Source organism: Musca vetustissima, unplaced genomic scaffold, assembly GCF_032173495.1.
Source record: "Musca vetustissima isolate MV318-11 ecotype Yass unplaced genomic scaffold, APGP_CSIRO_Mvet_v1 utg17337, whole genome shotgun sequence".
Taxonomy (NCBI): domain Eukaryota; kingdom Metazoa; phylum Arthropoda; class Insecta; order Diptera; family Muscidae; genus Musca; species Musca vetustissima.
This window is the reverse complement of record NW_026880320.1, coordinates 59,948-83,144: the sequence shown is the minus strand read 5'-3', so window position 1 is coordinate 83,144 and position 23,197 is coordinate 59,948. Positions and strand designations below refer to the sequence as shown.

General features: G+C 31.4%; 2 protein-coding genes across 2 annotated transcripts in view; one reads left to right on the top strand and one right to left on the bottom strand.

Annotated features, from left to right (window-relative positions):
• LOC133325879 (A disintegrin and metalloproteinase with thrombospondin motifs like) overlaps nt 1–22,706 on the top strand; it is a 160,369-nt gene extending 137,663 nt beyond the window's left edge. Inside the window, exons 7-17 of the mRNA XM_061534579.1 lie at nt 7,473–7,615; nt 9,284–9,339; nt 12,432–12,558; nt 13,058–13,222; nt 14,282–14,513; nt 14,575–14,654; nt 15,288–15,653; nt 15,699–16,230; nt 16,297–16,772; nt 16,851–16,970; nt 22,643–22,706. Coding sequence (XP_061390563.1) covers nt 7,473–7,615; nt 9,284–9,339; nt 12,432–12,558; nt 13,058–13,222; nt 14,282–14,513; nt 14,575–14,654; nt 15,288–15,653; nt 15,699–16,230; nt 16,297–16,772; nt 16,851–16,970; nt 22,643–22,706 — 2,361 coding nt within the window. The remainder of the gene's footprint in view (nt 1–7,472; nt 7,616–9,283; nt 9,340–12,431; nt 12,559–13,057; nt 13,223–14,281; nt 14,514–14,574; nt 14,655–15,287; nt 15,654–15,698; nt 16,231–16,296; nt 16,773–16,850; nt 16,971–22,642) is intronic.
• LOC133325885 (uncharacterized) lies at nt 1,167–3,340 on the bottom strand. Its single transcript, XM_061534584.1, has 4 exons — nt 3,204–3,340; nt 3,026–3,122; nt 2,746–2,967; nt 1,167–1,364 (listed from the first exon to the last, which is right to left on the bottom strand). Exons 1-4 carry the CDS (start codon nt 3,323–3,325, stop codon nt 1,167–1,169), a joined length of 639 nt encoding a protein of 212 aa, XP_061390568.1. The 5' UTR covers nt 3,326–3,340.
• Nucleotides 22,707–23,197: the final 491 nt, after the last annotated feature.

Sequence of the window (23,197 nt, the reverse complement as noted above, 5' to 3'; positions counted from 1 at the left end):
AAATTTAATGTTGTTAACTCTTATTTTAATGTCCAATAAATATGTGTATCTTTACATAACCTAAAAATTATTAGGAATTTACTTCTATGTATGTCGAGAGAGGAATGAAATCCTATACCATATGAAATAGATACTTCAGTCATAAATTCTAAAATGTATTCCACTTCTTAAAATGTCAATCAACCATAAATTTACATTCCTTTCTCTATTCGGTTTCCTCTACTTCCTCTATACCAATTGTTTGTTTACTTCTCCTACACAGTAACACATTGACCAAACTCTAAATGACAACCATACAATGGAAATATACAAGAACTACATTTTTGTTTTACTTTCCAAAAATAACGGAACAGATTTATTAGGTGTCTTTTTACAATATCTCCATAACACCTACACATTTTTTACAAACAGAAAAAAATGACACAAAATTGTATTAACAAGAACATAAATCAATATAAAAAGTATTCAAAACAATGAAAAAGAACACTTAAGGAATTCAATCAGTTACAAGAAAAAAAATAACGGTTAACCTATTTCTAAATATTTTACATAGGACGAAGTTCATAGAAAGTTTTTTTTTTAAATTTTAAACATTTAAAGGGGCGATTAATTTCTTTACAGACTTTAACAAAAATATTAGGGAATTTAATTGCTCTGGAACCAATATTCTCAGGATTTAAAAACAAAAATTTTAGATATAAATATTCGGAAAATATATGGGGTAATGTTGAATTCAATTACTAGCAGACTAATGTAATAGATATCAAATATAGCTCTACAAAGTTTTTTTTTTTTTTTTTTTTTTGAGTTCAATGAACTGTCGGTTTTTTTTATAAAGTATTTATAAGTTCAGTAGTATGGACGGGTAATTGGGATACCATTTGAATTTTGTTTTTGCAAAATGGTCAGGCTGAATCCCAGTTTGTTGTTAAAAAAAAACAATATTTATTAGTTCAGAATGTATGGCATCTGGCCATTGATCCTCATCAGTTCCCTTAGTATTTTTTTGGGATATTCTCCACAGATATTCTCAGCCTGACTGAGAACAAAAATACAACAAAAATATTTATACGTTCTTTATGGAATATTCAATTTTTTCCCATGATATTTATATCCTTTTCGGATCTGCCCATCCTCCTCCCCATTTACAACCTCTAATTATGTTCTTAACGCTTCAATTCAACTTTGAATCCAACATCTTCATCAGTCTCTAGACCAATATCCGATATCAAAGCCTTCTTGGTTTTCGGGTAACCTTCCAGTATGGCATCCAGCATATCATTACAAATACGTTTTCGCTTCCGATAGGCTGTCGATACATTTGAGTATTTCGTTTCAATTTTCTTAACATCTTGGGAAGAGAGCTGGAAAAGGAGAAGATAAAAGGAAATAAATATTAAAATAAACAGGATCGAAATATTAAATATACAAAAAATCGAGACCCAGATTTTAAATTACCTGCCAAAACATGAAACACTGCAAAGTGAGATTTGCATTCAAAATTCCTAACATCGGTCTTATATGGGAGCTATGTAAAAACTTCGGCCATTGTGAATTATCTGCCAGCAGTTGTTTTCATTAGGCTGGTTAACAAATCGGCTGCAACCCTAAACATACTGACTAGTATTGATCATTTCTGGTAGGTAGAGCCTAAAATACTAAATTATAGCCAATTCTAGTGGAAAACTTGCCCAGAATTCCGAAATTTTGGGTTACGAATAAATCGGGAAGTACCTTCAAAAGTGATCCAATATTGACATTTTTGGTTGGAAGATTTGCTGCCCAATGGGAACCCAAAACAACAAAATAGAACTAATTCGGTTGGAAAACGATCCTAAAATCCCAAAATTTGGAGATACCGTTACATAAGCATTATCCTGAATATAGGACCAATATTGAAACATTTTGGTAGGAAGATTTGCTAATCAATGAGAACCCAAAATAGCAAATTTTAGCCAATTTGTTTGGAAAAAGTGCGCAAAATCCTGAATTACAATTATATGGGTACTGCCATGAAATGTGGACCAATGATAACAATATTTGGTTGGGAGATTTAATACTCAATAAGAACTCAAAATATCAAATTATATCCAATTCGATTTTAATACCTGTCTAAAATCCTCATAGATCGAATATTTAGAGGTATGAGGTCTACCCTGAAAAATAGACCAGCATTGATATTTTTTAGTAAGGAGAGTTGTTAGCCAATGAGAACCCAAAATAACAAATTACAGGCAATTCGGTAACATATCTAAAATACAAACAAATTAGGGTTTGCCATTATATGGGGACTACCATGAAATGTGGACCAATGATGATAATTTTTGGTTGCCAGATTTTGATAGACAATGTGAAACTAAAATACGTCATTACAGCCTTTAGTTGAAAAAACATACCCAAAACTTTAAAATTTCCGAAATTTTGTGGGATTTTAGGGATTTGCTACCCAAATAGAACCAAAAATATTAAAAATATCGATTGGTACTGTAAGTTGGGCCTATACCAAAACGTGGACCCATATATCACATTTCCAATACTAAACATCCTAGGACTAGTACGCGTCAAATTTCAAAGCGCCTTTTTAAATATTTTGAGATCTAAAATGATTTCAAGGGACAGATAGAAAGACGTGTCTAAATCTTCAAAGACTTGTATTCTGAACAAGAACAAATATGATTTATAGGGCCTCCCCTTCTTATGTTCTAGAGTATACACAATTATTAATTTTATTGCAGGCCCCTTTACCTTGGTCTCCTTTTCCTGGGCCTCATAGTGCCGTAGCTTTTCATTGATATTTCGAATATCATCCATGAGATTCTCCTTTTCCTCTTCGAGTTGGGCCAAGGTTTTAATTTTACTCAGAGATCTCAATTTAATTTGCATTTCACTTAGCTGATTTTCTTTCGATTTCAAAACCTGGCGGGCCTGGGCTAATTTTTGTTTGGCCATCATCACATCCTTTTTTAACTGAAATTAAAAATTGGTTAATTTTTTTTTAATTAAGAATTCGAAATTATTTACTTACCTCTCCTATATTATTATTCTGTTTGGGGAAATATATTTTATTTTTACCATACATTTTCATTGCCAAAATCTCCTTGTCCACCAGGGAGTCTAAGGACCTAAAAAGAAAACAAAAATACATATTAAATAAATAATTTCTCTGAGAATAATAAATAGAATTAGTTCGTTTTACTACTCACTTTTGTACGGCCGCCTTTCCCAAATCCTTGCCACAACCATCCACCACATCATTAATGGCATATGGCCGATTGGCTTTTAACATAAATTCTTGGACAACTTTTAGCACCGAAGACTTGGACATCTTAAAATCTGCAACAAAAAAACGAGGACAATAACAAATAATTTGTATAACTTGTATGTTTATTGTCTATATATGTACGTATGTACGTTCTTGTAATCTTACATTTCTCAACAAAACTCACGTGTACCATGACCACTAACCATTATCTTGAAGTTGCTCTGGCTGTGCTATTCCATTCATGCAGATGTTTTATTACCAAAGACATTAACATTATTTATTAACGGTTTTAATATCAATGTTATTACATTCTAAGTTGTTATTTTTATTGCCATACTTTTTTAGTTGTTGTTTTTTTTTCTTTTCTTTAAATACATATTAATTACCAGACACACCACATACGAAAAAATATGCAATTTTATGTCTTGCAGAACGTTTGGAGCTAGAGCTATTACAACCAGAAGATTGACAAATCAGAAATTAATGTAAATGTCTTATGAAAGTGTACCGCAACAAGTGGTAACGCCTGCTTCGCGGCGTCTAGTTAGCAATAAATAATGGATAAGATTTTTTAGAATATTAACAGGAAAATGGTTTGAAGTTCTTTATAAAAAAGAGTGACATAGTCCGGGTGGGTATTTTCGGAAAAAATTTGAAAGGCTAATCATGGTACAATGAATAGGTAGTCCATTTAGAGCAGCTGATGTCTCGATTAACTGTCGAAGTGCGTAATTTCTACTTTAATTCGATGTGCAGTGTTGCCAACCATGTGAAATATTATAAGGAAAAATTTGACAGATAATCGAGACAAAAACAAAGGTTTTTGTTATGATACATCACCTTATTATTGCATCATAGGCTAACTAAATAAAATAGATGTTTGAATAGACGAATCGAAATTTTTTAAGAGATGTCAGATTATAAATCCACTTATATACCCAATTATACCAATATATTCTCTTGACCTTCCATAAAATAAATCGCTTCCATAGATCCTTCAAAAATAGAAATACGCATAAATAGCAGACCGAAAAGTATATTTTGAACATAAAGAGTAATGTTTATACGTGGCTATAAAATTGGGCAGCATAATGGGACCATAGGTTTTCCACAAAGCATCGCTATCTTCCTCAGTTAGTTCGTCGCCATGCATTTCTTGGTCGAAATCGATTTCGTGGTCTTTGGTGATTCCATTTAAGAGTTAGGCATAAGTTAAACGACTTTTTTAGTGAAAAATCTAAAAGTCAATGTCGAATTTGAGGAAATCCCAAAGCGATAACCACATCGACACACTTTCCCGCCCCTGCCGACCGGGACGGCCACCTCCAGATAAAGATATACTATTACATAATTTGTTGTATTCTTCACATAAAGATCGGAGTGGATTACTTAATTCATATTTAGATTTTGTTAATGTTAATATAAAGGGTATGTAGTTTCGGGTACAACACAAGATCTATTTTCTTCATAAATACTAACACAAAGTACAATTTGTGTAAAAATTACACACTCCAGAACTATACTTTATCTATTGTCAACAATTCATAAAAACAACTCAAACTTTTAGTCGATTATGCATTCGTTACTAAAAGTTGGAAATCGATTTTGTACATGTTTGACTCGACTTTTTTTGTCAGTGGCAAAAATTGAAAAGTCTAAAAGACCACTTTTGACACTTTTTCTTAATGTGTGGCCAATCCATCTCAATTCCCTACGTTTAATCTACTATTGAATGGGTTTCTGGTTTGTTAGATTCCCCAGCTCTACATAGCTTATATAACTTATATGCCTGTAGTTTTTTTCTTGACACTGTCTGCTGTATATCAGAATCGATTTTATAAATGCCTCGACGATTTTATACTGGGTTTTCCTAGATATATTTGAGCTTCTCCATGCACCTCGCAGTCATACGAATATTGTCCTCACTTTGTTAAGCATATTGATTACGTTCCTACTTTAAATTTGTTTTTGTATTAGTTCGTGGTCCATTAGGTCCACAACTCTACGTTACTAATGGCGTTGGACCAGAATATTATTCATATAATCCTAAAGAGTCTGCTTATTATATGTTAGGTCAAAGCCTGGTTTAACTGCCGTATATCAGAATCGATTGTATAAACGTTTAAACAGTTTTAAGCTTGATTTTCTTTCGTCCGAATGCTGTTCTCGTTTGTTAAACACATTGATTACGATTTGTTTTGGACCACCCCAAACATTCGTTGTACCAGTACTTCCCAGATGACAGATATTACCGAAATAAATTGTGGCTTGGTCATGTAGCTTGCTGTTTCCTGTACTCGTGCAATTAACTCTCAGAGTGTTCGTTTTCTTAATATAAATCTCAAGACCAACATTGCGAGCCTGTCTCTCCAGGACGTTTGATGTATATCGAATATCTTGTGGGAAAGAGAAGACATATATCATCCGCATAATTGAAGTCTTGTAGTTGCCGTGAGAGATTCCATGATATGCCTCTTATCAGACAGCAATCTTCACCCAGTATTTCATTTAGTACAAGTTTGAGCAGTAGAAGTGGCACGGAAGCAAACGTGCTTTACTCCTGCATTCGGCGAAACACTTGACTTATGTTAGCATTGTAAAGAAGCGAGAGTTCTTTATTCTCGTATATCACTCTTTTTATTCGTATTATTTTCAGGGTTACTACCAGTTCGGCAGTTTATCTGATGGTGTCAAAAGCTTTCTTGAAGTTGACTTACAGTATATACAGGGGAGTATGCAATTGTATAGGTTGTTCTATTATGACACGTAGGGTGATGGCCTGATCCAGGGTTTTATGCCACTGTATAGGTTGTTATATTATGAATCGTAGGGTGAAAACAGCGTCTATTTGTTCTGAAGCCAGCATATGGTATTAGCAAATTGTGCAGTTGTTACAATCTTTACTTCAAAAGCTGATACGGTAGATCGAAGTAACTCAGCTGCAGTTCTGTCGTCAGCGGGTAAACCATATTCTCCTGATGCTTAGTTTCATTCCATTAGCTGTAGCTAGATTACGATGTTTCAACCTCGTAATCTAGCTCAAATTTACCACATATGATAATAGATAATCCCATCACATATTACTGCAATAAATTCTTTTAACACACAGGTTTTATACAAAAATAGATGCCTGTATAACTCTCTCTCCTTTACACAAGAAACACACAGCTAGACATTTAAATTTCTTAGTTTAAAATCAGTTTAGTTTTAAAGTCGGTAAAGAAACTTCCTGCGCAAATTTTTCAACATCTTCCAACACAAGTTTTTTCTATATTTCTAAGTTTAGAATCAGTCGGTAAAAATCTTCCTCCACAAATTTTTAAACATTTTCCAGCACTTCTTCTATTCTTTCAGAAAACTTATAGAGTGAGGCGCACAACTCAATATGTATATCGTATGTAGCAAGTAAGCAGATCTAGCTTACATCTCGTAATCTAACTCATATTTACCACATGTGGGAATAGATCAATTTGCAAAAGTCTCCTACGAGACGAAGTGCTTTGCTAGAGCAGTGCCCATTACTTATACCCACTGGGTTAAGGAAATCGGATACAACATAATATAACCCGAAATGGGAGCATATTATTAGAGTAGATAGAAGAAACAATATTCTCCACACAATCACTAAGTTTTATATTGAAATCCTCTCCGAATATTGTGCATTCAATTTCCCATATTTTAAACAGACTATGTATAACTATAACATAGTTTATATTAACCAAATAGTATTACAAAAAATAAATGTTTGCCATTTTGCAAATACAAATGTCAAATGCTTTGTTTTGTATTTTATGAATCACGTTTTTGGTTTACATTAAAGTGAAGCTGGTGCAGTTGGTATTGAGGCTATAAGCACCTGGTTGTTTGCTAATGCACTGCACCATCTTCTTTTTATGAAGAAGATGACTTGTGCCATTTTGAAGGAAACCCAATTCCACAAAGCAATAAAAATAAAATAAAAACAAATAACACAACTAGATTTCGACAAACTAACAAAAAAGTTCAAATAGTTAGGCAAAGACTAGCATAAAATTCGAAATGGAAAAACGAAACCTCAGTGGCGTAATATAAACCCAAAGATGATTTCGCTTTAAAGGTTACAATAAAATTGAAATATAACATTTAAATATTTTCCTTATTCTGAATTAGCCAAAATGTTAAAAATATAATTTCTAATGTAACTTTTTTCAATTCTCCTTTCTTCCCATAGGGCCGTGATGCCACACCATATTTGGAAAGAAATCGTGTTGGACGTGATGCAATCGATTCGGCGGCAGCCTTAACGGATATGGGTAAATATTTATTCCGTGAAAGACGTTTGCCGGTTTATGATATTGCTGTGGCCATAACCAAGTAAGTTTTTTGTAAAAATCGAGTTATTATTACAATTTTATAGGAGGAGCCTTAAATGAATTCTATGATTTTCAATTTTTTTCTAATCTCTATTTTTTCTACTTTGTTTTATTTTATATATATTTTGAATGAGTCTACACTATTGTATTTTCTTGTCAAAATTGAAATTTCTATATCTTTCTTTTCATCTTCAAATCAATCCGAAAAAAAAACAAATCTAAATCCGATCTTAGGTATGATATGTGTCGCAGACGTAAAGGAGGTCGTTGTACAAAAGGCACAGCCGGTAAAGATATTTCAAAATTATTTCTTAATTATTATTTTTAGTTTAGTTTGGAATTATTTTTTTGTAGTTGTTGTTTTGGCACATTTTAGAAACATATGACATATTAACCTTATTAAAAAATATAGTTTTAAACAAGATTTTGGGTATTTTTCAATATCTTCAGCTATGCTACAATAAAAACGAGACATGCTACTTAACCTAAAACTGAAGATATTGAAAACTTTTGGTAATATTTTTCCTCAACATTAGTTTAGAAATATTTTCTTTTATATTTTTTTAATTATATAAACCTACTAAACATTTAGTATAGAAGTGCTTTTTAATATTAGGATTTAGAGAACAAAGAAAATTGCCCGTAGCATTTATACAATTCTGGGTATAATGTTTCGATATCTACGTCAGTATAATTTAAAAGTCAAAAATTACCTAAAATTGGCATTTTTATATCCTTCAAAATATTTCTAAATTAAATAATAATCATCTCTGGCTACTGCAACCCCTATGAGTAGTCACTTTCCCGAAAGGGAACACTGGAATATCGATAATATTAATCTCAAAAAGCTACCAGAGCTCAGTGGAACCGATATCGGGTATAAGGGGAATTAGCATTATACTTGCAACAGTTATTATAAATATCGATTGCTACTATAGCCTCTTGGATCAACCCTTTGAGTTAATCTGTAGTTTACCTCATTCTCCTGTTTATTTCTTGTAGTAGATTTTTTTAAGAACTTTTTATTTTAATTACTTATCGTAAGATACCCTCAGACTTCCTAATTTCATCTATTAGAATAAATGTTCCTTTTCGATCCAGTATATATTGGCAACTATTATAGGTAGATTTTCATCGCAAAAATTATTCTATGGGAGATTCACATAGCAAAAAATGTGTATTAATTTGAATTCGGTGTATTCGAATGTAGATTTTTGCATGAATGTAGAACGTACGACATACGTTTTCCTAGTCCCTTTCTCGGACTTATTTAATCAGAAACTATTCAATGAATGAAAGATTACTAATTTAAATTATTATTCATTATACCCAGAATTGTGTAGATACATTTTAGAAATTATTACAATTACTTTCTAATTTTGGAAAGGTTTATTTTTAATTAAATCTACTTTTAACTACTAACTACTTATTTTTAAATATATAAAAGAAAACTACGAAACCCCTACACATATCCAGGAAATATTTTTGCTACTTACATCTTCGTATTGTCTTCTCTTCTTTTTCACATGTTGTTTCTTTTTGCTCCTCGCTCGCCTTCCTTGATTGTGATTTTTTTCTTTTTATTTCATTTTACTTTTAAACACTATATATATTTTTATAAAAAAAAACACTTACCGTATTTTATTATTTAATAACAAAATCAAATTAGACTTGATATGTGCAGACGTGAAGCTGGTGCTCGTGATTGTAATCGTGGTACAGCAGGTAATATACAGATAACTGAAAAGAAAAAATATGAAAATGTGAAATAATTCAATGAATAAATATTTAGCACGTTCTGTTGTAAAAAAAGTTCTCTCTTCTGTCGAATACTGTTCTCTTCTCTCACTTGTAAAATAAAATGTCAATGATCTCCTCTAAAAAAAATTGTCTTGTGTAAATATATTTCGAATAAATATTTCCTTTGATCTTGAATTATTTTTAATTGTTCTCTTTGTGTTTTTTTTTTTTTTCTTTATTATGTGTGAAATTAAATTCTGAGTCTTCTACGCCTTATATTTTTATTGTTCTTCCTAACAATTTGCTCAAGAATATTAGTTTTCTTCTCATTGTATTCCTAACAATTTCTCAATCTTCGATTTCTTCTCTGTTTTTCTCCCTAACAAATTTCCAAGGAATTCGTTTCTTCTCTTCTTCCTAAAATTTTTAAAGAATATTCGTCTTGAATTTTTTCGTTTTCTGATTTATAATTCTGGTTCAATTTTTATTTGTGTCAATACTATTTTTATATGTGTCTAATTATGTGTGCTCCACTACTACTCCGATCTTGACATAACCCTGTGTACGTCTATAGACCATTTTTACTATATTAATTTCTTAGACCAATACCATTAATAAGGTAAAAAAAAATATTGATTTGTGGTGTCAATGATAAGATTGTTATCTTTTAAAATCGTGAAATATATATCAATTTGTTCATTTAGAATCGTTAGTTTATTTTTGGAAGTCTCTTATCATCTACTTTAGGATTAGGATTATACAAGGATGCAGAACTTTCATTTCTTCACAACGAACCAAAATCAATCTACACGAACGCGGAAGTAAAGCAAAGATTTCCATTGTAACCCGCATTGAATTAAATTCTCCGTGAAAAGGAACTACATGGACTTTGTCATGACATCGAATAGACTTAGATTACCTTCTCGCACACAAGATATGCGATACAAATTAGAAGTCTAGTAGATAAAGATGAACTTGAAATACATATCAAGAAAACCAAGCCCCTAGATATCTATGGATCATATTAGAATTATTTTGAACTAGTTCCAGAACGAATTGTATTAGGTCCTGTTTTTTGGTTCATTTAGTTCCTTTTGCCTAGTTTTTCTACCTCTCTAATGTATGCGTTTAGTTATTTATGAAATTAAAGAGAAAATTCCGACTTATCTAATGGTGTTTTTCCTAAAAAATATTTTCCGTATTAGTTTTTTATGAAATTGAAGAGAAAATTGTTACCTATATAAAGGTTTTTATCCGGTGGACGCCCCTCTAACGGACAATAACTTTTGAATTTTTAAGAAATATGGATACAAGGAAATAATATTTCATTCTCCCCTTATAATTCAAGCATTTATTGTCCAGCATACGGTAATAGTTTATCATGTGCTGTCCTAGTTTGCACGTTCTTTTCAGTGATTCTTTCAATTAAACTAGTTCATTCGTGAACTAAACAACTCTACTGTTTAATTTTTTACACGTCCATGGCACATTGAATAGGTAGTCCATTTAGAGCAGCTGATGTCTTGATTAACTGTCAAAGTTCGCAATTTCTACTTGAATTCGATGTGCAATGTTGCCAAACATGTGAAATATTATAAGGAAAAATTTGACAGACTAAATATTAGGTTGGGAAAAAGTAATCTTGGGCCAAATATGCACCGTTTGTTGTATGATTTGTTGCTATTTTAAAGGTGCTCTCTATTTGCAAAAAAAAAAAACTCTAGTAGTCGATTTTCACAATCCTCTCTAAATACCAATTTTTTATGATTAAAGAAATTTTGCAATGCAAGAAGAAAATCGCTCGTTGACAAGTCCGGTCTGTATGGCGGATGCATTAAAACATCCCAACCGAACTCCCGAAGTTTCTGGCCAATCACTGTAGATGTGTGTGGCTTAGCGTTGTCCTAGGGGAACACGACACCTCTCCTGTTGGCCAATTCTGTCCGCTTCTGGTCAATTGAATTTAGCGTTTGGAAGCAACTCATAGTAAATAATTCCCTTCCAGTCCCACCAAATGCATTGCAGAACCTTTCAGGCCGTTAGTCCTGGTTTGGCCACCGTTTCTATTTCATTCCTATCTCTTCGCAGATGGAAATTCGATCCATCCTTTTTTCTGTTAATTGGTGTGGCACCCAAACATCGAGCTTCTTTTTGAATCCAGCTTTGTTTAAATGGTTTAAAACTTTTTAGCTCCTAAGCGATGTTACGACTGCTAACAAGCCGATCAACTTCGATCGTTTCTCCAATTTTATCGACATTTTCGATTCTCAACCTAATATTAAATTAATTAATATTAAACAATGTTGTAAATATTCTACAAATTTAAATTAAATAATAAAATCACGTTTTTCTACATGCAAAGCGTTCCCCTACTAAAAAACATATTAAATGTTTCAGTCAAATTTAAGAGATTGAAAAATGTAAAATATATTGAAAAACACAAGTTATATGGTGTATTAAATTTAGAAGAATAATATTGTTAAATATCACACCCTAAAAGTATGCATTTGTATTATTGTAATAAGCACTATGGTAATCAGCTGATATTCAATATTACACAAAGCCTAAAACTATGCATCAGTATTGCTCTAGTTACGTATTTTTTAATTTATTGGATTTAAAAGCGTGGATATTGCTTTTTAACATATTTCGGTTGTATGGTATTCGGAAACATCTGTACTAACATAATTAATAATAATAAAAACATGTTACTTATATTAAAAACTAATGGTGGATGGGTTTAAAATATTTTCTTTATATCATTTAAGAGCTTACATATCAGAAATTCTAGCCACGCTTTTATAAAACTGTTGCAATATAGTTGGATCTCAAATATTCAGACAGATATTTTGAGATCAAAGTAGATCAACAAGTTATTAATATCTATAAAAAAAAAATTCTTGCTATTTTTCACCAATTAAAATCCTAAAAAGCTATTAACTTCAGTCCCATGTATTTGAGGTCCAATTGTATGCCAGTAACTAGTTGTACTCTATTAAAATATTTTTTTGTGGAACTCATAATAATGTCATAATTTATTTTTCCAATTTTTCCCACTCGTTTATTTCAATATCAAGGTTTCGCCTATGTTGGAGGTGCCTGTGTGGTCAATAGACGCCTGGAAAAAGTCAACAGTGTTGCTATCATTGAAGATACCGGTGGTTTCAGTGGCATCATTGTTGCCGCTCATGAAGTGGGCCATTTGTAAGTAAAAAAATATAAAAATTAAAAAACAATAATACAGTTATCAAATGAGCGGGGCACAAAAAAAAACACACCCATTATCATTATGTCGCTCAAGCTTTACGCATTCCAGTTATTTAGCAAATTGGTTGAATTGTTGTTTTTGCCATTTACAATGTAATACAAAGCGGGTTATTACAAATGTTGGGTGGATGTGATAATAAAGCCGGCCTGAAGAAAAAAAAATTGAAAAAAATATCACAGGCAACTTTAATTGAGCAATGAAATTTCCGTTACAAAAAAAATTGTCACTGTTTTTAGTTGTAATCAAGTTTAGCTTGTTTTTGTTGGAAAATTGAAATGAAGTAATGGAATTTATGCATATCCGCTAAATTATTTATAAAAAATCTACAAACAAAAAAATGTACAGACAACAAAATACCTATCATGCTTTTAACGTGCAGAGTTTAGTGTTGTTGGTGTAAGTTTTTAATTTAATTGTTGTTATTGTTATTTGCAGACTTGGTGCTGTTCATGATGGTTCACCACCACCCAGCTATTTGGGAGGACCTGGCGCCCAACGTTGTCGATGGGAAGATGGCTTCATTATGTCCGATTTGCGACACACCGAAAGAGGCTTCCGTTGGTCGGCATGTTCGGTGCAGAGTTTTCAACATTTCTTGAAGTAAGTCCACGATACCGACATTTTGTATATAAAAATATAGAAAATTTTTCGACGAAAAAATTTCTATAAAAAATTTAGAAAATTTTCGACGAAATTTTTTCTATATAAAAATTAAGACAAATTTTCAACGACATTTTTTCTATATAAAAATATAGACAAATTTTCGACGAAATTTTTTCTATATGAAAATATAGACAAATTTTCGACGAAATGTTTTCTTTATGAAAATATAGAAACATTTTCGTGGAATTTTTTCTATATAAAAACATAGAAAAATTTTTGACGAAATTTTTTCTATATAAAAGTATAGAAACTTTTTCGACGAATTTTTTCTATATGAAAATATAGAAAATTTTCGACGAAATTTTTTCTTTTTTAAAATAATAGAAAAATTTTGGACGAAATTTTTTCTATATGAAATTATAGAAAAATTTTCGACGAAATTTTTCCTATATGAAAATATAGACAAATTTTCGACGAAATCTCTTCTATATAAAAATATATAAAACTTTTCGACGAATTTTTTTCTATATGAAAATATCGAAAAATTTACGACAAAAATTTTTCTATATAAAAATCTAGAAAAATTTCGACGAAATTTTTTTTTTATTTTTTATAGAAAAAATTTCGTTGAAAATTTTTGTATATTTTTTTAAAGAAATTTTTTCGTCGAAAATTTTTCTATTTTTTATAGAAAAATATAGACTTTTTTACGACGAACATTTTTCCATTTTTTTTTTTCTATATAAAATTTCAAATTTTTTTCTAATTATATTTAAATAAAATTATATTTAAATAAATAATGTTTCTATATAAATATGTAGAAATATTTCGACTATTTTTTTATATTTTTTATAGAAAAAAATTCTTCTATATTTTTTTATAGAAAAAATTTCGTTGAAAATTTTTTTATTTTTTTTTATAGAAATTTTTTCGTCGAAAATTTTTCTATTTTTATAGAAAAATATAGACTTTTTTCGACGAACATTTTTCCATTTTTTTATATATAAAATTTCGATTTTTTTAAATTATATTTAAATGAAATATTTCCCCTTTTAGTGGTGCCACTGCCACCTGCCTTTACAATGTTCCCCACGAGGATAATGCCTTGGGTCGTTCACTGCCAGGCACCCTGCTCTCGCTGGATGCCCAATGTCGAAGAGATCGTGGCACTTATGCCTGTTTTAAGGATGAACGTGTCTGTGCCCAGCTGTTCTGTTTCGACGCCCAAACTGGTTATTGTGTAGCCTATAGACCGGCTGCCGAGGGTTCAACGTGTGGTAATAATATGGTATGTAGCCGAACTTTTTTTAAAAAAAGAATCATGGTAAAGAATTTGGTATTTTTTCCAGCATTGTTTGGATGGCCGTTGCACTTCGCTGCCAGTGGCCTCAAATCTCATAACAAATTATGGAGGTCAAAGAGGATATAAGTAAGTTCCTTGAAGTTCTTTCTTTTTTATATTTGTTATTCAGGTTATAGCCCAGGTAGTTTGTAGAGTGTTCCAAAAAAATAATTGGCGTTAGATAAAAACTAGCACTTCTTCATAAAGGATAAAAATGCTGCAAATTAATATTATTGTGGAATTTTCTTTAAAAAAAAACCAAATTAATATTTAATCAATTTTTATTTATTGACACAAAATTCTTATTCTTCTTTTCTTATTAACCGAACAAATCAAAAAAAAAAATCTTCCAACAAAAATCTACACTTTCTTTTGTCTGTCCTGTCTATCTACATAACTATTTATATTGAAAATACAACAAAAACAACATCTACAATCTACACAATAAATCTCCACACCAAAACAACACTGTCCACCTGTACAACACAACAAATTCACCACACTATGTCACTAAATTTCACCACGATAAAAAAAAAACAGATCGAATGAGGCTCTTGGTGATGATAATGATAGCAAAGACTCTTCCCAAAGTAATGACTCTGAAACCGATGAAGAAGACATAGAGGAAGATGATGATGAAGAGGAAGAAGAAGAAGAAGAAAACAACGATGAAGAAGAAGTCAATGATGATGAGGAGGAAGAAGAAAATAATACGAATAGTGATGAAGGAGAACCAGAAGATTTACAAGAAATAGAAAGAAAAAATCATCATCAAGAGAATGAGGAGGAAGATGAGGGGGAGGAGGAGCAAAGTGAAGAAATTTCCAGCGATCTGGAAAATCTCTCTTCTTCTCCACAGACTCCACGAGCTTTTGGAGAAAATGATGATGAAGAGTATTTAACAGATGATGAAGAGAAACCTCTGCAAAAAATTAATGTTGATGAACATAATTATATTGACAAGCCAAATGATAATCGTTATGAAGAGACAATGTTAAAGAGCAAAGATCGGGAGCATACAAATAAAGAGCGTACATCAACCACACCGATCTTCAATTTAAATACCTATCAATATTTATCACAATTGTGGCAAAATTTACAAATATTTACAACAACCTCAACACCACCAAGAAACAAACCAACAACAACCCCTACCACCACCACGACCAAAAAACCAATAACAGTATTACAACAACAAAAACACGATGATGATTATGATGATTTTAAATCCTTGATACGTAGTAGTAGTATAAGCCTCAAAGGAATTAGTGATACTAGGCGGAATAATGTGCCAATAACACACCAACAACAAAAACATTACACTTCTGACATCATTACAACAACAACAACACCACGTAATATACGTACAACACCACACATGAACACTAGAATCACCACGACCACAACAACACCCCGAACAACACCACCACCTACCTCAAATTTTATCAAAACTTTACGCAAACAATTTCAATACTATGTGAAGCTTTTACAAACCAACAATCACAACAACAATAATAGTAATAGACGTAGTAGCATTAGTAGTAGATCTACAACAAAACCTAAAACTACAACAACAACAACAAAAACATCAATACCTTTGAATTCAATCAATTACAATAGCCATACAATTTTGCCTACTTCTAAAATTTATAGTAACAACAGTGTTAATGGTGCGGCAACGAACAGCAAACAGGGCAACAACAACGAGAATGATGAGGATGATGATAATGATGATGATGATGACGACAATGAGGATGATGATGAGGATTCTGATAGTGGTCGTGATAATGATGAAAGTAATGAGACAATTGAAAAACAAAAACGTAAGTTAAATATACCCATTAGCACCACCATGCAACAACAACAACAATTGCAAGCATCACCCCCCACCCCAAGCACTTACTATAAAACACCAACATCGGCCTCCGGTATAGATACGCCGCTATCACAATCTCATGCCGCAGCAGCACCACATTTTGGTATACGTTCGGTGGTGTCAAATCCCCCCAGCTTACTTGAGACCTATATTAAAAAACTACAGGCCTTAACTGACAACAACAACGATGATGATGTTGATGTGGACGAAATAACAGAAGCCACCTTGACCAGGACCACCACACATGATGTGCAAACCAAGACATTGGATAAAACCGAAAGAAGTATTTATACCACGGCAGCCGGAGGAGCAGATTTTTTAAAACGTACGCCCAGTAGCAGCAGTAGTAGTAGTAGCATTAGTAGTAATAACAACAATCATAATAAAAATCCATATACTAAAACAAGTAAGACGACCACAACTTCCTCACGGGGCAATGGTTATAAATTCATTTCACAACAACATCAATCATTGAAAATTATACCCGAAACAGAGAGGCAAACATCGTCATCACCAGCCTCAGCTGGGTATGTAACAAATTATATTGGTGATAATACCAATCGTTTGGCCTCGATAGTACAACAACATCATCATCATCCGCAGCAACAAAACCAACAACAAACACAATCATTCTATCAGCAACAACAACAAAAAACCTATAGTAAATTAATGCATCAACAACAACAAAAATCGGCAGCAGCAACATCATCATCAACAGGCTCTAATAATAAAAAATCACCATCACAACAGCAACACCCACAATACTCAAGTACCACTACCACAAATCCAACAACATCAACATCTCTAACAGCAACAACGAGAAGGCCCAAAATTAAAACACAAAAACTAATACGCCGTTTAAGAACACAGAAAAAATGAACGAACGAAAGAGGTCCTTTGAAAAAAGAATATCCAAACAAATCAATTGTACACTCATCTCTAAAAAAAAAACACAGACACACAAATGCAAACACTTAATTGCATTTATGTACATTACAGAAAAAAACGAAAAATCAAAAATTCAAATCCGTTTTGTAAGCGGTAAGCAAAAACAAATATTACTTTTTTTTTTGTTATAAATATTTTCCCCATTTTTTAAATCATAGTGCAAGCTAAAACATTATTTAGAAAACGTTAGTTATTCTCCTCTACATTTCCCCTTCTATATCGTTTGTAGAACTATTATTCATTACTTCATTCATTTTAATATATTTCAATCATTTTTTTAATTAGATTTTAGTTTAAAAAAACTTCCTAGCTTCGAAATAACATCATTGGTTATTAGCCACAAAATGTATTTAGTTGAAAAATCTAAAACAAATATTTATAAACAATGTTTAGACTTTCAAAAATGCATGTAATTTCCATAGAATCTAAGTAGTTGATTGTGTAACATTCACAATTTCCCAATATCCTTAGTTAGTTTCCCTTTATGAAACCGGCAAACCCTCCACTAAATGAGAATTATGAACAAAAAAGTAAACCAAATTTATGAAATATGTACGTTTCCATATAAAAAAATTGGGAAATCAGATTAGTTGTATCCACTCCAGGATGTTTGTGTACTTTCCCCTTTGTTCATAATTAGTATCCCTTAATGAATGGTATAAATCCCCAAATGAATTGGGAAGTATAAACACACAAGTCTAAACCCCTCTAGAAAATGAGAATTATGAACAAAAATTTAGGTTGAAGTAATGCCCCATTTAAAAATCAGATACTTTTTATTAATCTTAAGAGTATTAACCGTTGCCCAAGGCCCAATTAACAGATCTATTAGAAACTTCAACAGACTTGTGATTGAATCACACTCATATCGTCAAGAGTTTTGCTTATGTTTTCATATGATTAATTCAAAATATAAAGCATTTTTGCGTTATAAATTACATCAGCAAGACTTACTGCTTGGATATATATATATATAATATATCCTACATGGACCAATATGGACCCATTTCCTTGGTTGTTACTGTGGAAATATGTTTTACCTTTGTTTTCATTGCAAAGCAATCATTCACAATAACGATAAGAACCAATTAGAGTAAAACCAAAAATTAAAGCATACTTCTAGGCGTCCAAAAGAACAAATGTTCATAAATACCATTTGAGGTTATTAGAATGTTAATTTTCAATGTAAAATAATAATAAAATAAATTCATTTTATTCACTTATATATTTGGATATATAAAATACAGCTAAGAGAGCGAATATAAATAACAAAATAGTAATTAATAATAGTTGTGTCTGGTTACATTTCCAGTAACATTTACTCAGTAAGTTCTAGTTCAGAGAGTAAGCCGTTTTGACTCTCTTTTGCGATAATACTGAGAAAAGTAAACAGACAACATTTAGTAAGATTCAGCAAATAAACAGCTGATTCAAGAAAACATTTTGATTTGCGCCAAAATAAAGAAACGAACAAAGGACGAACCCAATTATTTGTGTTGCATTTAATATTAAAAATAAAAAGAACAATAATAGAAAAATTGATTTGGTATGTCCCCCGGGAACATTTAAGCTTCCTGCATCAATACGATGCCCTCTTTCTGGAACTTGCCTAAAAATATAAAGAATTCGTTTCTAATTTAATGAAACTTTGCATTACTTACGAATTTTCGTCCATTTTCTGAAATTTGTATACAACTTAACTTGAAATTGAACTTTGCAAATTAAAAAAGCGTTTAGAATATTTTTTATGTTTGGCCATAAAACAGCTGATCCAAAAATGATTGAGTTTGCAAAATCTTACTCCATAAAATTCCTTCAGTAAGCTCCAGTAAGTTTGTTGTTGTTGAACTGTCAAACTTGCTCTCTCGCTTGACACTCTTTTACTGGATTCTTGGGTAAACAGAAAACATTTGGTAAAAATTGTTACCAAATATCGAGTAAACAGACAGAGCTTATATCGAAAATGTGGTTGAGCTGATATGTGGTAAATTTTTACAAACCATAGCCAATAATTTGGAAACAGTAATCTTGGAGTAAATCCCACGAAGACGAATGAGTACTTTTTCACAAAAAAGAGTACAATTCCCACTTTCTCTTTAACACTCTCTTGGAAAACCAAATGCCATGGTACAAACTTTGACGACAGATTGGGACAGAAAAGGATCCAGACTAATTTGCATCAGTCTTCACTACCTCGTTTTCCATTTGAATTGCCGGGTTGTCATATTTTTTGGGGGTACCTTGTAGAAGGTACAACTGCAGGTGCCAAGGCATCCACACCTAGAGCAGTCGTATCACAATCACTTGATCTCAACGACACGTGGCTTGTGATCTCAGCAACGATTGCCGCCGGTACTGGGTTGTACAGGTCGCATTTATGATCCGACTGCGATGAAATTTTTCACAAGTCACTTAATTAGCCTAAGGACGAAACCTATTCATGGAATCACTCTAACAATACGTTGAAGGCTCCATTCAGTCCGATTGGGCCTGTTCAACAGTTGCAACTCCTGTACAGCTGAAATGACGTATCATGGTCAAATTAATATACTTTTTATTATTTTAACTTCATTTACTATATTTTATTAGGAACCGTAATCCTTGGGGAATTTATCATAAGGACATGAACTTTTTTCACTCTGGAGGTACATTCAGGCAGTTTCTTTATATGGATTTTAACAAAAACTCTATTAAAAATTGATTTCGTTTGCGAATTGAGTTAGGCACTATAATATATTCCCAAAAATTTTTAAAATATCAAATTAGATTTAGATATGAACCCAGTTTTAGAAACACACTTATACATTTCTTTAAATTAGATTTACTGTATCACAAAAAATCATCATACATAAAAGCTATCACAATAAATCAAAAACATTATCATATAATGCACACATGAAAAAATCAACATGAAAACAAAATTTCATTTAAGATATGCAAAAATCATCATCTTCTTCTCCTTCTAAACCAAAAAAAAAAAAAACCAAAACATTTACAACTATATCATGCTCTCCCAACACTTCTATTCTATCAACAACAACAACAAAATGGTGTTTCACTTCTGCTATCTTCTTCCTCCTTCACATCTCTATCACATATATAAAACTTCCACACATATCATGCACACACCCGCTATATATAGAAAATCAAATGGAAATGGAAAATAAAATATTGGAAATCCTGCAACAAAATATCTTCCACACTGCACACACACAAAAAACATATAGAATTAAAAACAACCTCAAGAAAATTTAAATGGCATGTCTCATTACAAAAAACTATTTCCATACCAACCTTTTTAAAAAGCAATCGTTCAAAATACTAAAAACCAAAACTAACTACAAAACAGTACGGATTATTAAAAGGATTTCATGCTAAAGGATATGCTTAATATACATATATTCAATTTAATTGGTACATTTTTATGGATGCTGGTTTAAAAAATTATGCAAATTTTTATAAGATAAAATGGAAAAAGGAGAATGGATTTTGGAATGGCAATGGATAAAAGCTACTGCTAAAAAAATAAATATGGTGGCTGAATAACAACTGGATATGCAGAATGGTTAAAATGAAAACGGCGGCGGCGGCAACACAAAGCATGTTTTGGCCAAGAGCGACACAAAGTGATTGATTCCACTGCATTTAAAAAACACAACTGCTTTCAAGCAATTCAAAATGTTTAACCTTTGCCTTTTTTGCATTATTTTTATTTGTACTTTAAATTACTTTTTAATTAATATTTGTTTTTTCTTCTCTTTATTTTTCTTTTTTCTCCATTTAGTGGTTAATTGGAAACTATACTCATTTTGATGTTGCTGCGACAACATTGTCCTTATCTCCCATAAGAAAAAAACCCCGTCCACACAACAATGCTCGTCGTCCTGAATGTAACCTGCTGCTGATCTGTCGATGCCTTAGAGGATTTAGACACCAACATTTCTGTAGTAAGAAATTTTAGTTAAAATAATCTCTCGTTCGTTTCACATCATTGGAATTTCATAAACACACATATACACAACCCGGATTCTATATAAAAAATACCCCACACATTGTGGTGTCATGGGCTGAAGTCCGAGGAAAAATGAATGCAGAATCAAATATCCAGCTCATATGCTGTCACATAATATCACCATTACTTCTCACGCCCACACACACATTCCCATATATGTATATGTATAATTTTTTGCTTAATTTGTAAAGAAGAATGAAAAAAAAACATTTTTTTGTTTGTTTGTATAAAGTAATTGCCATTAATTTTAAATAACTCCCATTTAAATATATAAATATATATGCTAATCTCTAAATTAATAATAACACCAATTCATAGAATATGAATTGAAATATATTGTTCAATTGTTGTTAAGTAAATATGTATGTAATAACAAAAATGGATTAGGTACAAACCTAACCTAAAATAATAAATAATATTAAGCTAAGATAAACCCACTCCCTCCATCCCCTCCCCACAATTTTTCCTCTCCATGGATGCTAGTGAAGATTTCAATAGAGGAAAGAAAAGCTTCAGACAAAAGCATAGATAAACTCAAAACAATAACAACACATTTGTATATTGTTCTTCATTATTATTTTTTGTTTAGTTAGCCTATATTTTATTATATTAATTTTTATATAAAAATAATATGTGTTTTTTATTATTATTGTTTTATATTTTTTGAGTGTTTTTTTTTGTGTATTGAAATTGTAAATTATAATTTAATTCTATACTTATATATAAATATTTCCAACCCCAAATTCGTTTATTTTTAAGTTATAATCTATGTATGTATTTTATTTTGTAAAGAAAAAGAAACATTTATTCTTATAAGAAGAACAAATTTGTATCTTGCATATAGCAGAAAAAACGGAAAACCTTTTTTTGGCACATGAAAAATTGTATTTTGTAAATTATTATTATATAAATAAAAATTATTTTGAAAAGAAAACTGTTATAAGTTTTATAATTTTGTATTTAAGTGGGATACCATCGGACAATTGAGTCTAGTTTGTCCTTTCGATTCTGTTTTATAGCCCTACCTTTTTCACCACAAAAGTAGAACACATGTATTTATATGAATGTTACCGAAATTTCAAATTTTCAAAGTTAAAAAAATTCAACTATAACAGAACGTATTTTTGTTTGTTGAAAAAAAGAAACAAAACATAAAGGAAATATGAATTTTTCAATAAGAATATGAAATAATTGGACACATTTTATAATTTTTCATGTTTATTTCTCAATTTTGTTTAGCTCGCTAAGAGATATGGACTGGACGTATTTGGGTAAAAGGGCCGTACAAAACATTTTGCCATAGTGGGGAAGTTGAATATTTTTATACGTCCCGTTGGATTTTAGGTAACGTTGTTATATTTTAAAGTGGGTTACAATAGGTTCGTTCGTTTACATTCCCATTAACATTTACTCAGTAAGAATTTCCAGAGAGTAAATATTAATTTTTCATTTTCAAGAAAGAAAATTGCCAAAAGTAAACGAACAACATCCAGTAAAAAAAATTATAGACACTACAGCACAATTTGGCAACATTTTTATTAAAAAAATGGGTAACAAGCGGAAAGCAAATTCTCAGTAACATATCTGTCAAATTTGCCCTCTTTTACTGGACTTTTGGGTTAACGAACAACATTTTGTAATAAATTGTGAAAATTATTGAGTAAACGAACCTAGTAACGTTCAGAACCTATTTTTCCTGGTTGCTTCAAGGAATTTTTTGGCAATGTTATTAAGAGGTTAGGAGAATATAAAAATAACTTATAAGGATAATTCATTTGTAACGAGGGGATGGCA

What these genes read in the sequence shown, in the direction of transcription:
- LOC133325885 (XM_061534584.1), bottom strand. Translation starts at nt 3,325, where the DNA reads ATGTCCAAGTCTTCGGTGCTAAAAGTTGTCCAAGAATTTATGTTAAAA. An exon ending in AGAATAATAATATAGGAGAG is followed by an intron (nt 2,968 to 3,025) that starts GTAAGTAAATAA and finishes TTTTAATTTCAG; the next exon opens with TTAAAAAAGGATGTGATGAT. An exon ending in CCCAGGAAAAGGAGACCAAG is followed by an intron (nt 1,365 to 2,745) that starts GTAAAGGGGCCT and finishes CTCCTTTTCCAG; the next exon opens with CTCTCTTCCCAAGATGTTAA.